Raw genomic sequence first — 15,677 nt, forward strand, 5'->3', positions numbered from 1 at the left:
AAATTACAATATACAGTTCTATATAATAAGTAAAAATTAAAAATTATGTTAGTGTTTTTAGTTTGAATATTTAAAATGAATTAAAATAAAAGATTATTTAAAATGACTCAATATTTCTGTTAGTATTTTGCCAAGTAAAAATTTGAAGTTTGTATTTTTTCTTTGAATGTTTAAATAAAAGATTTAATTATTTGCCTAATAATGAGTTGTTATAATTAATTAATAATTAATATTAAAAACTATAAACATATTTTTTTAATAAATTTAAATTCAAATATATTTATGTAATTCTATTTTATATAATAATTTTAATAAATATCAATATAGATGTTTCTATATTAATGTGGTTGTACAGTTTTATTTAAAGTGAATGCCATAAATGATTGTATACTTTTATATAACAGCTAGATTTCAAATTTATGTTATATTTTTTAATTTGAATTTTTAAAATGAAAGGTTTGTTTATATATGGTAGACTTTTGATATCTAAAAAATGTATATTTTTATATAACAACTATCTATTTAAAATTTATGTTGGTATTTTTTAATTTGAATGTTTAAAATGAAAGGTTAGTTTATATATTGTAGACTTTTAATATCTAAACAAATGACTATATACTTTTATATAACAACTAACTAAAATTTATGTTAGTATTTTTAATTTAAATGTTTAAAATGAAAGGTTAGTTTATATATGGAGACTTTTGATGTCTTAAAAAATTACTATTAAAGCATTCAACTCATCTATTCAAGTTTACATTAGTAAACATTAATTTATTAGGTTAGGTATATAGTTAAAAAAATGTTTTATCCATGAATAATTTGATTTAGAGATATGGATTATTTTTATTTATTGAGTAGAATTAAAATAAATATATCATATTTAAAGATATCTAAGATAAGAATTACTCTTTATTTATTAATATATTATATATTATTAATAAAATTGAAGATGAATTTATTATATTTATTTCTTTTAATATTTTTATGTAATGTAATTTTATAATTTTATCACTTCAATATTAATGAAGTGTTTTTTTTATTAATTTAATGTATTATTATTATTTTTTTTTTAAATTGCATTTAAATTATTATTATTATTATTATATAATGATTAGTATATAATATGTATCTATATTTTTCAAGCTAATATCTATATACATATTAGAGGAGTCATTTTATTTATAATAAAAAATGATTATCATTCCTCTAAACTTCCTTTTCATTTCTAGTTACTTCAAATATATATAAATATATGCTAATTTAAATCATTTAAAATATACATATAATTTTTTATAATAAAATAAAGATTGTTTTTATTTTTGAAATTAAAAAAAATGAAAGATCTCATATATTAGAACTAAGATTGTAGATTTATTAATTTAATTAATCTTAGAAATTTTTAATTAAAACAATTTTATCTTAAATATATCTATTAAATTCTATTATTGAAAATTTATTAACCATTTTTAATTTTTAAAAAAGTAATATTAGAGATATATCTATATTAATGCTTCTTAAAATTATTATATCAAATAGATACACATAATGAAATTTGAGTTTAAATTTGTTAAATAATATGATAATATTTTTTTAGTACTATATACTAATAAATTCAATTAAAAATAAAGTAAAATTATTATTTCTATATTGATATTTATTAAAATTATTATATAAAATAGATATACATAAATATATTTGAATTTAAATTTATTAAAAAATATGATGATAGTTTTTAATACTAATTATTTCATCAATTCATTTAAAAAATAATAATTCATTATTAGAAGATACTTTTAAATAATTATAATTTCATTTAAAGATTAAAAAAATACTAACTTCAAATTTTTAGGTGATCAAATACTAACATTAATATTGAATCATTTTAAATAGTCTTTCATTTTAATTCATTTCAAATATTCAAACTAAAACTAAAAACACTAACATAATTTCTAATTTTTACTTGTTATATAGAGGTGTACAGTCATTGTAATTTTCCAAAAAATAATAAAGCGACACATATTTGTGACAATAACTACAATGAGACATTTATACATGGATGTACATGTGATGTGAGCTGGCATGTAAGTAAGCAACCGGCCGAGTGCAACATATTTGTACCGTAGTCGATGCCTAAATTGAGGGGCTATTTTGCAGGTAATAGGGTACCCTATATAGTAGCTAGAAGCACCGAAATGACAAGTGACAAGATAATTTCCTGTGTTAGATAAATCAATTGTAAATTTAGTATAATTGCTAAAGTCAGAGAGTTGTCTCTTTCAGGATGCCTGTGCAAGACATTTCCATGAAAGACTGCTCCGCATTGGGCTACCTATGCCACCTAAATCAGTGAAGGTACGTCGACGTCTATAGATCTCAAAAAAATAACAAGGGCTTCATCGAATGGCACTGTGTACGGTGCAACTTATTTGCACCGGCCGGCTGCCCTAACTTCTCTACCAAGTGATGGGATAAACATGTCAGAATTGATGGGACAACATGTCAGCAAATCAATTTATGTTTTTAATCATATTCCTATTACTGATATATATATATAAACTTGAATGAGTCATAAATATGTTTTTGTTATAAAGTTTACTGTGAAACCATTTCATAATTTTTAATAAATTACATCATATTTTATATTTTGAATTTTGAATATGGAGAAAAAATTTTAGAATAAAATTTTGAAAGTGAAAAAAGATTAATTTCATAATTGAAATGAATTTAAATATTTTTTTAAAAATAAATTGTAGTTTATTTTTATTATAATAATAGACTTTATTATTGAATTTTATTTTGTGTCTTTACTTCAATAGTAGTACAACTAATAAAATATTATTATTATTATTTTGAATATAGCATTCTAATCAACATTCAGAGTCATATTCTAATGTTTTTTAAGATCACATTTTACTATGAAATAAGTACATTGTTGAATTTTTTTTAACATGTAGTTAAAAATGCACACCAATCATGTTTTTACCTAAAAGAATCTTAAAAAGAATTCTAGACACAAATAAAAAATGCACACGAATAAAGAACTCAATAGTATAACCATCTAATTTTTATAATCCAATGAAGACTCTATATCACTAAATCATGTTTCACTAGCAGGTGACTACGACTCCCTCCCTTAACCACATCAAACACATCAAACAGAAAGATAAAATAAACACGTGCACCATACACATGCAAGTATGGGGTAAGTACAAAATCACAAATCTAAGATCAAATGCGTACATATAATAATGCATCTCTATCAATACAACATAATCATCATTAAAGACATCATGTTAACATTTTTATGAAAGAAACCACATTTACTAATTAGGAATCATTAAGATATCATTAACAACACATGAATGAAATGAAATCAACAAGTATATATGTAATCCAAAACATGAAATAATATCATAATATTGTAAATCCAATATCTCTAAAACTAATCAATGCATAAAATCAACCTAAAGCAAATTGACAATGATAACAGAAATGTGAACTAGGGGCAGGCACTACATCCACCCCCCCAGAATTAGGCTTACTCCTGGAAGCCCATTACAAAGAAACATGAATCAAACTCAGAAAACTCAAAACTAAGGTCCACGATCGGGGCAATTGGTCGTTCTATGACCATATTGTCCACAAAAGTAGCAATCTCCACTAAAGCCTTCCTGAGCTCCAGGTGCATGCGACTGATCAAAACTACCAACACTAGCATCCTCACTAAGAGCTCGAGGAACTTGATCCAACCTATTGCGCATACTACTCTTCCAGTTGTGATAGTTCCCTGACTGTGAACCACCACTGTTACCATGGAAGAACTTCCTTCCCGGCTTCTCTAGATTACTTCTAGAGAAGTTAGGAGAATTTCTAGAACTTCTAGCCCCTTGAGACTGGTTATCCCTCAATACTCTTGAATAAAGTGCCCCTCTAGCCTGGACACCTGGTAGGCCACCTTGACCCAAAGTCACACTCCTCTCAACCAAAGTAGCTCGCAATATTGCATCCTTAAGGGTTTTAGGTTGAAAAACCTTGACACCCCCAATGATGTTAGCATTAAGTCCTCTAATGAAATGTTGGACCATCAATGGTGAACTATCACTAACTCCTGCATAAGACATAAGCTCGAAGAACTTACACTCATACTCCACCATAGTCTTGGTACCCTGTCTCAAGTCATGAAACTCATCTGCCCTCTGAAGTTGCCACTACTCTGATAGAAATCGTTCACAGAACTGTTCGTGGAACAACTCCCATGTGATAGTTTGCATATTTATCCCAAGTTTCTTCTCCTCCATATTCGACCAAATCACTGCAAAGCAAGTGGGTGATGGCATATATTGCTTTGACATTGGAGTCAAAGTCTTGCATGGAAAAACATCTATCTAGTGCAATCAACCAATTCTCAGCATCATATCCAGTACCTTCTCCATTAAAAGGTTTGATCTTGACCCGTAATAGGTCCTTCATCTGGATGGATTGGCTAGACCACCTTATGCTCTCTAGGCTCCTCCCTCTAGGACTCATGGACCTATCTCTATATCCATAATCTGAATGATGAGCTCTATCTTGCAAGGGTAGGCGTGCTAGGATCTCCTTGACCAAGTCTCTAGTGATCGGTCCTTTTGTCTTAGCATCTTGCTTAACACTATCATCCTCTCTAGCCTCTTCCCAAATAGGGTCCCCTAAATGGACCAAGGAAGGAATACGAGGACTAACTCTCCCATGACTTCTACCACGTCCTGAGCTATGACCCCTAGCAATGGATCTAGAACCAGAAGTCATCTCTCCTACAACACCCAAACACAACAACAACATCTAAGAATCCATCATAACCATAGGGTCATAACTTACCGACATAAGGCAATAATCCAAAAAGTTTTATAAGTTTTCTAGTTCCATGTTCAGAATTTGTATCATTTCAAAGTTTGTTGTTCAATAGTTTGGTTTCAAGTTCGATGTCAATATAAGTTTGTCGTTTAAATAAGTTGCAAATTTACTAATTGCTCAAGTGATGGCGCACATAATGCCCAGAGTTCCCAATGTTGAAACTCAGGCTCTGATACCAGATGTAACGCCCCGCTCGGGAACCCAAGAGAATTAAACCTAACATGTTACAATGTTTACTAAACTATTTTTTTTTAAAGTTTAAACAACATCAAGATAACATTAATGCGGAAGCAATAAGAACATACATATCAAATACACATTTGCAATTACCAATACAGTTTCAATTCCTTAAGGATTCCTTTACGTTGAGTCACATTTAATAATTTTTTAATTAATTAGTTTAAGTTCCAAGTACAATGTCTCAAGATCATAAAGAAATAACAGATACATAATCGCATAAGCAAATGCATAAGTATAAAAAATACAATGAAAGTACATCCAATCAATAACATCCACTACACATGTCGCAGGGTATGTGAGAAAAGATACAATACATTAGAATACATGATAACATATATACATCATCTGAACAGAAGTCTCTAAGATAAGAAATAAGAATGATAAAGGTACATCTTCTGCAACGAACATCCAACAGCTGGTAATGTGAGAGGAACCCAAATGGTAAGAAGGCACTACATCCCGACCGCATGGTTACCTAGTCAGGCTTCCACTCCCACCGTGCAGGGAAGATAATGAACGATCCACATACGGCTATCAAACATAAAACATTCCTAGGCAAGGTACCCCTAATAGCCAAAACTACCTCAAAGGTAACACATACTACTCAAGAAGATAAAATAATCCAAAAGTAAGAACACTCAATCCAATACCAACACCACATCACCAAACATCATTCACAACCCAAGTATAAACCAAATACCAAGATCATAAGATATAATCAACAAAAGACAATCACCTCAAGTCAAAAGCCACATGTCAAAAGTACATCACCATGAATCACCAATCATCATCAATGAAAGTAAATAACCATAATAGACACATCCGGCAATAGATACACCACCAACAATAAGTACACCACCAGAGGTACACAAATCTACAGAGGAGACTCAGGCTACATACTAGGGAGTGTCATCACATGGCTGCTTGAGTTACCCTGGACTGATCTCTTAATAGACCCCAGACCCTCAAGCGTTGAGTTACCCTAGATTGGTTACTATGAACCCCAGACCCTCAACATCACACATATGAAAACTAGAAAGCCCTCTCAAGAAGATGAGGCACTCATCTCATTCCCATCCTTAGTCTATACAAGCACTAAAGGCATGAGTAGATCAAATATCTCTAACTTATCTTTTTAGTGTGTTTTCCCCCCATAAATTTTAATTACTAGATTATCACTTATTACATAACTTGCATTAGGTTACCCTGGTACTGACCACTTTGGGTCCCAGACCCCTATGCAAGCCACTCCCAAGTCACGTACCTAGACAACCTCTCCTAAGCATATAAAGACATAGTTGTGTCTCATACCACAACACCCATAAAGATCAAACTCGGTTCCTTAACAGGCAACCTAATAACAAGATGGATCAAACTAAATCCAAATACACATAATTTCTCCACAAGAAAATCTCACAAATAAAATCTCACTTTGAATCACATAACACATCATGACAACTAGCCACATAAATAGTATAACAGAAATCCCACAAAACCTTTGGTGTACGTCTTAGACTGGTCAACATCTAATCAACTCAAAAATCCCAAAGCATAATCCGTACAAGCAAAACAACACAGTTTTATAGTTGAGTTTGATTTACAATAATACACAATAAGGTAAAAAGTAAAGTTTCAGTTTTGTGTTCAATGTATGTTTCAAGTGAATGAATTCTCAGTGTATTCCACAAGTCAACTCTATAAAATTACCCTCATTTATTTATTTGGCTTAAATATGTAAAATTACCTTCATAATAATAGTCATTTCCTAGTAGAATAATCTAGAAATAATCCTTTTATTCCATTTAGATTATAAAAAAGAAAATAATCGTTCATTGATTTTAAATAAAATAACCATAATTTTACTAAAATCAATATGATAAATTAATAACTTCATTAATTAATTCTTATTTTTTTTTATAGATCCTAATTAAATCAAATTTAATTAGATTAATTAATAATTAATAAAACTATTTAAATTTATTTTAATTACAAAACATTTATAAAAATTAATAGTAAAATTATTAATAAATAATTATATAATTTGAATAACACAAAATGTTATTAAATTAAAATATAATTTATTACCATTTAAATTAACTAAATTTTAAAATGTATTAAAATTTATAAAAAAATGAAAAAACACAAATCAAATGACGTGTTTAAAGGCCCACCGGCCTGGTACCTGCGACAGCAAGGTACCCTGCTGCATGCAGCAGCAGTACAACTGCTGCTTGCGACAGCAGAGGTACCGGTTGCCGTGGCTTATTAAAGCCGGCGGCAAGTACGGGGGGGCGGGGGGGGTATAACCCCACCCCATTTATTATATATATATATATTTTTTAATTTAAGTTTTATCAAAATAAAACTTTTTTAAAATTAATTTGCAATAATATGTAATTTAGTTTTATTTTATTTTAAATAAACTTTTTTAAAAATATATTACTAATTAAATATATATATATAAATTCAATTTCACTTCCTTTAAAATTTTTATAATATTATCTTAAATAAATAATTTATTACTATTATTATTATTATTATTAGTTAAATATAAAGAAATACAGTCTCATAGAGAAAATAATTCTCACCATTTGAATTTCAATCTAAAGTCTTCTTTCTTTCTTTTTTCAAACCCTATTCAAATCAAATTCTAATTTCTTCAATCTACGAAACTAGAGTTTTCTTATTGCTTTTCTAATCCCTACGTACACAAAAGATATAGACACACACCCAGTAAATTTACAACATTAAATGTTTCAAAGCTTATCACAAAGAATTTATGATTCTACTATACACAAGCACGAAGAAGACAAGAACGAAAGTTGCATAACTCAATTACTGATCAAAACACAAGACCCTATATGTATCGATGCTAACCTCTAACAACTAGATGTAAATTCCTACCGCAAGCAAAACCTTTCAAGCCACGTAAAATTCTCTTCTTTCCAAATCCTTTGAGTTGCTCTCCATTAACCTGTGTCCATAATAATGACCCCAAAACCCTCTAATAAAGAATCTAATTACCCTTTAGGGTTTCTATCTCCACAACTCTAAAATAATAATTACTTTATTTAATTAATTCTTTCTTGCACAATTAATTCGCTTTTAATTAAAATTTTATTTTATTTTTCCTTTATGCACTTTAAGTGAATTGTTAAATTACTTTATTTAACTATCCACTTGACTTCTATTTTAATCAATTTATAACTTATAAATCTCATGCGCACTTAATGCGATTAAATATCTTTATTAATTTCACATGTTTAATCTTTTCAATTAATTTCTTTTATTTTCAACTCATGCATAAATCATGCGAACTATAATCTTTATGATAATTAAATATCTTTTCACTTTTAATTTCATTTTTAGAAACTTAATTGATAAAATATTTATTAACGTAAATAACAATAATATTTAGCATTTATTTAAAAATGCACTCTAAATAAATTATTATTAAATTAAATAAATATAATCACGTTCTAAATTTAAACTTTAACTTTTATCTCCAATATTTAATTCTCTCTTATTTAATTACTTTCTCAATTAATTAAATATAATTAAATATTCATAATATCATAATAATTCTCCATTAAATTAGATTATTAATTTAATCTATTAATTAAACTTAATTAATAGAAATTCATCAAAGGATCACAAAACAACATGCGCACAAAATACTCACGGGTTTAAAAAGGGTAGACAGTCTATTACGAGTCCTCTTTGCAGGACAAGTATTATAGGCTTATGGCTAGGATTGGACCTTATCATTATCTTTCCATTCTCACCATTTGAGTATTTGTAATAGGGCACGCTCATCCTGGCAATTCAGGGAAGTCGATGCCCGGTACCTGCATCCTACATAAAAGACAAGCATGTACATGTATATAATATATCTAAACTAAATAGACAATGGCGGGGAGTGGTTCATCGTGTAGATCCCGACTAGCAGGTGACTACGACTCCCTCCCTTAACCACATCAAACACGTCAAATAGAAAGATAAAATAAACACGCGCACCATACACATGCAAGTATGGGGTAAGTACAAAATCAAAAATCTAAGATCAAATGCGTACATATAATAATGCATCTCTATCAATACAACATAATCATCATTAAAGGCATCATGTTAACATTTTTATGAAAGAAACCACATTTACTAATTAGGAATCATTAAGATATCATTAACAACACATGAATGAAATGAAATCAACAAGTATATATGTAATCCAAAACATGAAATAATATCATAATATTGTAAATCCAATATCTCTAAAACTAATCAATGCATAAAATCAACCTAAAGCAAATTGACAATGATAATAGAAATGCGAACTAAGGGCAGGCACTACAAGTATAGAGTCTTTATTGAATTATAAAAATTAGATGATTATACTATTGTCATTCATGTGCTTTTTTTTTATTTGTATTTAGAATTCTTTTAAAGATTCTTTTAAGTAAAAACATGATTAGTGTGCATTTTTAACAACATGTTAAAAAAATTCAACAATGTACTTATTTCATAGTAAAATGTGATAAAAAAAAATTAGAATATGACTCTAAATGTTTATTAGAATGCTATATTCAAAACAATAATAACAATATTTTATTAATTGTACCACTTCTGAAATAAAGACACAAAATAAAATTTAATAATAAAGTCTATTATTATAATAAGAATAAACTACAATATCTTTACAAAAATATTTAAATTCATTTCAATTATGAAATTAATCTTTTTTTACTTTCAAAATTTTATTCTAAAAACATTTTTTCATATGCAAAATTCAAAGTATAAAATATGATTAATTTATTAAAAATTATGAAGTGGTTTCATAATAAACTTTACAGCTAGAAATATATTGCTCATTCAAGATGAAAAAATATTTATAAGTATATATGACTTAATAAAACAATACACATAACAATTGGAATATGATTAAATGCAGAAATTCATTTTCTGACATGTCCGTCCGATCAATCCTGACATGTCCGTCCCATCACTTGACAGAGATGTTGGGGGCAGCCGCAGAAGTTGGGGCAGCCGGACGGTGCAAATAAGTCGCACCGTAGCCGGTGCCCTCATGGCATCGAATCGCCAAAAGATAGAAGATTACAAACAAATACGCTTGAACCCTACCTTAACCTCCGTCGGCCATGGCTTCGACTTCTGCTTCTGCGGGCAGCAACATAGTCCAGCTACGCATTGATAACAACTTACTCCTTGATGATCTTATTTCCAGAATAGACGATTTCCTCGCACAGGTTGCTATTTCCTTCATATTTTCTCTGCATCTTACTAACATATGCCCAGCTGAGTCTGTATGGTGTAAATAATAGCGAAACTTGATTATGCAGAAGTCCTCTAGCCGTACAAAATCAAAGGGGCATGTACCTTCTCTGACGTTGTCCAGCCTCTTTCCGCGGATTTGTCTAAACTCCTCGAAGGAATTTCGCAGGGGGCTAAGATGATTTCCGATCAGGTACTTTCTTTGTTAATCTCCTTTTGCTCGACATTAGTAAATCGAACCGATTGAAATTTGTTACATGGACATGACCCTACGATATTGTTTATTTACATATAGAAAAAGATGTTGTCCAACTTATCCAGTGAAGCACAAAAGACGGCTGTGAGTGTCCTACAAGGACTGGGAAATGCTCACGTGGCGCAAGCAGGGTTTCTAGTGATAGCCTCTGTCTTAGAGAGGCTAGAGAATGTCTCCTTCAACAAGAAAGAGTGCTTGGTACTTTTGAAAAGAATGACTGATCTGGCCAAATGCATTAGACTTCTCAAAGCTAAGTCGGGGTTAGATAACGAGTTGCAGAAGAAGACAGAAGACGCTTTCCAATCCATAGTTCAAGGAGCAATAATGTGCTCTACTAAGATTGGAATAAGAAAGTTCTACAAGTAAGTGCCCACATTCTAATTTCTATTTATTTCTAATTCACAGGTTCAGGATTCTTGCAACTTTCACTTCAATACTTTTTAATTTGCGCGCGGTTTAGTTAGCTTTTGTTTTAGGAATTTCAGCCCGGTGGGCGGTGTACCAATATCACACTCTGTAATCTGTTGCCCCTTTCTGACTACTATGGATGAAATAGAGCAGCAGAGTATGTTGTAGAACGAACGCTGATTGAATCTGTTAATAAAATATTTCTAATCAGGCCGAGTTACTGTAAAAAGACATTTCATAGGTAGTGTATCTTATGGTTAGAAAATACTGATTTGGGAGTGTTGGACTAATTGTTAATGTTTGTCAATTGGATTTGTGGCATAGTTTAATAGCTTCCTGTAATCTATATAAGTTATTCGGTATTGGCAGATCGATCTCTTCCTGCAACAACTCCTCTAACTTGTAATAGAAAGTACACCAAAATTTGTATATGTAGTCTAGGTTGAATTCCTTTAAATTGCATCAGAGGGGTGCTGGACAAACAAGGGCATCTGTGAGAGTTGATACTGTAAGCTAACCGCCAATCTCAATCTAGATGACGACTTAACTCACCCTTTTACCGCACTGTCTAAACAATTGGATGTTCACCATGAGACAATTGATGACGTAAGAGGCCTTTCTTAGACCCTCTCTGTTTAGGTCTTTTTGGTTACTTTACCCTTTGCATCAGAGGGTTTCAGTCCTTTTTCAGAACAACCTTCTTTGCACACCTCTGTCTAGAACCTTGTTGCGTGCTTACTTCTGTAGGGCCATAGCACATTGCAAGTTTGTATTTGTCTCTGTTTCTGGGGCTTTGGATATATGTGAACCTCAAAAATTGTTAAGCTACAGAGAGACATATGTTAATTGAGATTAATTAAGCCAAACGATGCAGGTTTTTGTTGGTTTCAAAGAATAAGATCTACTGCAACTTAATAAGGATTTACTGCATCTCTACGACGACCTAAATTTACATACAAAGATCGCCAATGTTGCAAGCAGACCCACTGCGTTGCCCTATCTTTCTTATGGAAGTAAGTCTCAAATATTTTATACGCCCCATTTTGCAAATTATCAGTGTCATTGTCCTAATTTCTCTTATTGTGTTTGATCCTTGGGGAACCAGTTGGAATAGATCATCAGGTGAAAGCCGTCACTGAATATTTGGATTGCCAAGGCGAAATGGATGTCGTCGGTGTTGTTGTTTATGGCGTTGGCGGCATTGGAAAGACTACCATAACAGATGCCGTGTTTGCAAATTTGATTAAGGGTCTGGAACCTGGTTACAGAACTTCTAATATCAAGTTGTATGAAGATGTTCATCTGAGTAAGAAGATAGAAGAATTGCAGGCTCAAATTTTACGTGATCTGACAGGGCAAAGACATAATATTTCTCATTATAAAACTGGTCGGGATGAGATCAACAAATGTTTGAAGAAAGGACCCGTCGTCTTATATGTAGACAATGTTCTCGGACAAGAAGACATTGAACAGATCTTACCCAAGCAACTTGACAATCGAAAGAAATTCAGGCTCCTTTTAACAGGCAGAGAGAGAGATGTAGGGGAAACTGTCGCAAGCTGCGGCATTGACTGTTGTAAGTATTATGAAATCGAGCCTCTTAATATTGAGGCCAGCCTGGAACTCTTGCACAGAAAAATAGGTATAAGCAGAGATCATGTAATGCCTAAAATTAGGCAGATAGCAGAAAAGTGCAAGGGCATTACATTGGTCCTGGAGGTAGTTGGAGGCTACTTAAGAAGGAGGAGGAGAGATAATGTGTAAGCTGAAGCAATTGAAAGAGTAATCCAAAGCTTGGAAAAGGCGAGCCCTTTAGTGGTAACACGCAGTAGTTAGAATATTTAATGCTGTAGTTGACGTTTGCCTCTAGAGTGAAATGCTCACCTACCACTTCTAATGTCTAGAACAGATAGAAACATAAATACGGTGGGTGAGATTTTTGAAATCAGAAATGAGGGAAAAAATGGAATGTGACAAAAGGGAATGTTTCTACATTCATTTTCATTCAGTCAGATTATTCAGAGATTCAGTTTAGTAGAGCAGAGCAAAGGAAGAAGAAGAAAGTGGTCAGCAGATCCACTTGTTGCAGAGACAGAAGGAAGTATGTTCAGTGTCTCCAGTTGCATGTGACACCTCTGTTCATTTTATGAGTTAGTTGTTATTTTATTTTTTTTGTCCTGTTGAAGCAATGATTCCTCTAGGCACCATTGTATGTAACCATTAGAGCTGCCAGTTTAAAAGTTTATTGAAGTTTGAAGTATTATTAGTTTAGGGTTATTTTAAAGTTTTCTGGTTGAAGCTGAATGCTCCCAGATTTTGTAATGGTTTAATCAAGTTTGAATAGTAAAGCAAGCAGGTACACTTGAATCTATTACTCTTCCCTTGAATGTTGCATTTGACAAGTTTGTTTTTGAAGCTTAACGTTTTGGCTCTCTAGTTTTAATGGTGAAAGCATTCACGTTGGAATTTCCTAAGTTATAACTTTTTCAGTTTGAAACAGAACACTCGGCATCCTCTTTCTTAGTTGGAGCTGAGCTCACTCAGCATCTATTGTTGCCAAGCATTTACTTTGTGTGCCGAGCTCTCCTTTAAGTGCCAACCTTCTTGTCACTCGGCACCTATTTCCTATCACTCGGCACCTGTTGCTTGTTACTCAGCACCTTCAAGTGCCGAGCAAAACTAACACTCGGCACCTTCATGTGCCGAGCAGATTTTTAGATTTAAGGTTGTGAGTTTTAAATTTTAATTTATATTTCTCACATGGTATCGGAGCTTTAAGGCTCCACATCCAAAGTGAGTTAGGGAAAAAAAAATTTGAGATATTTATCATGGCAGGAGATGCAGGAAAGATATGGCAGTAGCCACCACCCTTCAATGGGAAAAATTATGATACATGGGAAAAGAAAATGAAAACCATTATGGTTGCAAATGATTTATGGGAGTTTGTAGTTAATGGGTTCAATGATGTGATAGACCCAACTGAATATGGTGCACTCACAAATGCACAAAAGACTCATTTGAAAGAGTCAAGGAGGAAGGATGCTAAGGCATTAAGTTTGATTGAAGCAGCAATGACAGAAAAAAAAAATTTCAAAGATTGTAGCAGCAAATTATGCGAAGGAAGCATGGGATATCCTTGAGACAAGCTTCAAGGGGACTAATTAAGTCCGCACTATAAAGCTACAGAACATAAGGAGGGAGTTTGAGAACTTTCAAATGAAAAAAAATGAATCAGTTGCAGATTTCAGTTCAAGGACCTCCAATGTGATTAATCAACTGAAGTCAAATGGAGAAGACTATCAAGTGCAGAGGATAGTGGAGAAGATATTGAGGAGTTTACCTCATAAATATGACAATTTGGTCATGACCATAGAAGAGGCAAAAGACCTCATTATTTTGACAATGGATGAATTGATGGGTACACTTCAAACCCATGAGCATAGGATCAATAGATCTACATCTTCTTCTTCCCAGGAGCAAGCATTCAAGGCTCAGTCAAATCCAAAAGGAAGGGGGAGAGGAAGAAATGGTTTAAGTAGAAACTCTAGAGGCAGAGGCCGAAGTAATGGAGGACAAAGGAATGTTATAGCAAAAAATTCAGGAAGAGCAGATGGAGCAAGTAGCTCACAAAATACTTCAAGAGGAGGTAAGAAAAACTACAACTCAAATAAGAGTAATGTAGAATGCTACTACTGTCATAAATATGGACATTATGCAAGTGAATGTTGGAAGAAGCAAAATGATCAGTCAAGACAAGAAAATGTGGCTGATGTGAACATGGGAAGTGGAAACAATGCCACTACCTTCATCATGTGTAATGTTGGTGAAGAAGGAAGCCCTAAAGTTTGGTACCTTGATAGTGGATGTAGAAACCACATGAGTGGTAATGAAACCTTGTTTTTATTCATTAAGAAGAGTTTCAGATCTAAGGTTAAAATGGTAACAATGGAACCCTACCAGTAGTAGGTAAAGAATCTATTATGGTCCACACCAGAAAAGGTGAGAAGAAGGAAATACAAAATGTGTATTTCACCTCTAGTATGAAGCACAATTTGATGAGCATTGGTCAGCTCATTCAAAATGGATACAAAGTGCTAATGGAGAATGACACGTGTGTCATTCATGAAAAGGATGGGAGCAAGAATTTACTTGCAGCAGTTCAAATGAAAAAGAATAGAATGTTTCCCTTGAGGATAGAGACATGTTTCTCATCTCAAGTTGGTGTTGCACCTCACACACAATCAACTCTAAGGAGTGTGATTGAAGACCCCTCACGGCTATGGCACCTCAGGTATGGTCATCTTGGCTATGCTGGTTTAAATTTATTGTCAAATAAAAGAATGGTAGAAGGTTTGCCACGTATAGGAAATTCATGTGACAAGTGTGAGGCTTGTATTTTGGGTAAGCAACATAGGCTTCCCTTTAATTCTGAAAATTCTAGGAGGGCTAGATATCCATTAGAGTTAGTGCATACTGACCTAGTCGGTCCTATGCAAGTCACTTCCATTGGAGAGAGTACTTATTTTATGACATTCATAGATGATTTCAGTCGTAGGACATGGGTGTATTTCTTAAAGAATAAATCTGAAGC

At 32.1% G+C, this 15,677-nt stretch overlaps 1 protein-coding gene across 3 annotated transcripts; it reads left to right on the top strand.

Annotated features, from left to right (window-relative positions):
* The first annotated feature begins 10,131 nt into the window (after positions 1–10,131).
* Positions 10,132–13,457, top strand: LOC149557829 (putative disease resistance protein At4g10780). Of its 3 annotated transcripts, XM_089832314.1 has the most exons (5): positions 10,132–10,397; positions 10,491–10,615; positions 10,718–11,040; positions 11,961–12,099; positions 12,192–13,457. In XM_089832314.1, exon 5 carries the CDS (start codon positions 12,248–12,250, stop codon positions 12,848–12,850), a length of 603 nt encoding a protein of 200 aa, XP_089688440.1. In that variant the 5' UTR covers positions 10,132–10,397; positions 10,491–10,615; positions 10,718–11,040; positions 11,961–12,099; positions 12,192–12,247; the 3' UTR covers positions 12,851–13,457. The 3 variants fall into 3 exon arrangements, with proteins under 3 accessions (XP_089688440.1, XP_089688441.1, XP_089688442.1); XM_089832315.1 differs by having other exon boundaries at positions 10,718–13,457; XM_089832316.1 differs by having other exon boundaries at positions 10,494–10,615; positions 10,718–13,457.
* Positions 13,458–15,677: the final 2,220 nt, after the last annotated feature.

The sequence above is a fragment of the Cupressus sempervirens genome, chromosome 5, assembly GCF_028749045.1.
Source record: "Cupressus sempervirens isolate cs-2001-9-10 chromosome 5, ASM2874904v1, whole genome shotgun sequence".
Lineage (NCBI taxonomy): Eukaryota > Viridiplantae > Streptophyta > Pinopsida > Cupressales > Cupressaceae > Cupressus > Cupressus sempervirens.

Coding starts and splice junctions, on each gene's coding strand:
- LOC149557829 (XM_089832315.1), top strand. CDS start 12,248: ATGGATGTCGTCGGTGTTGTTGTTTATGGCGTTGGCGGCATTGGAAAG.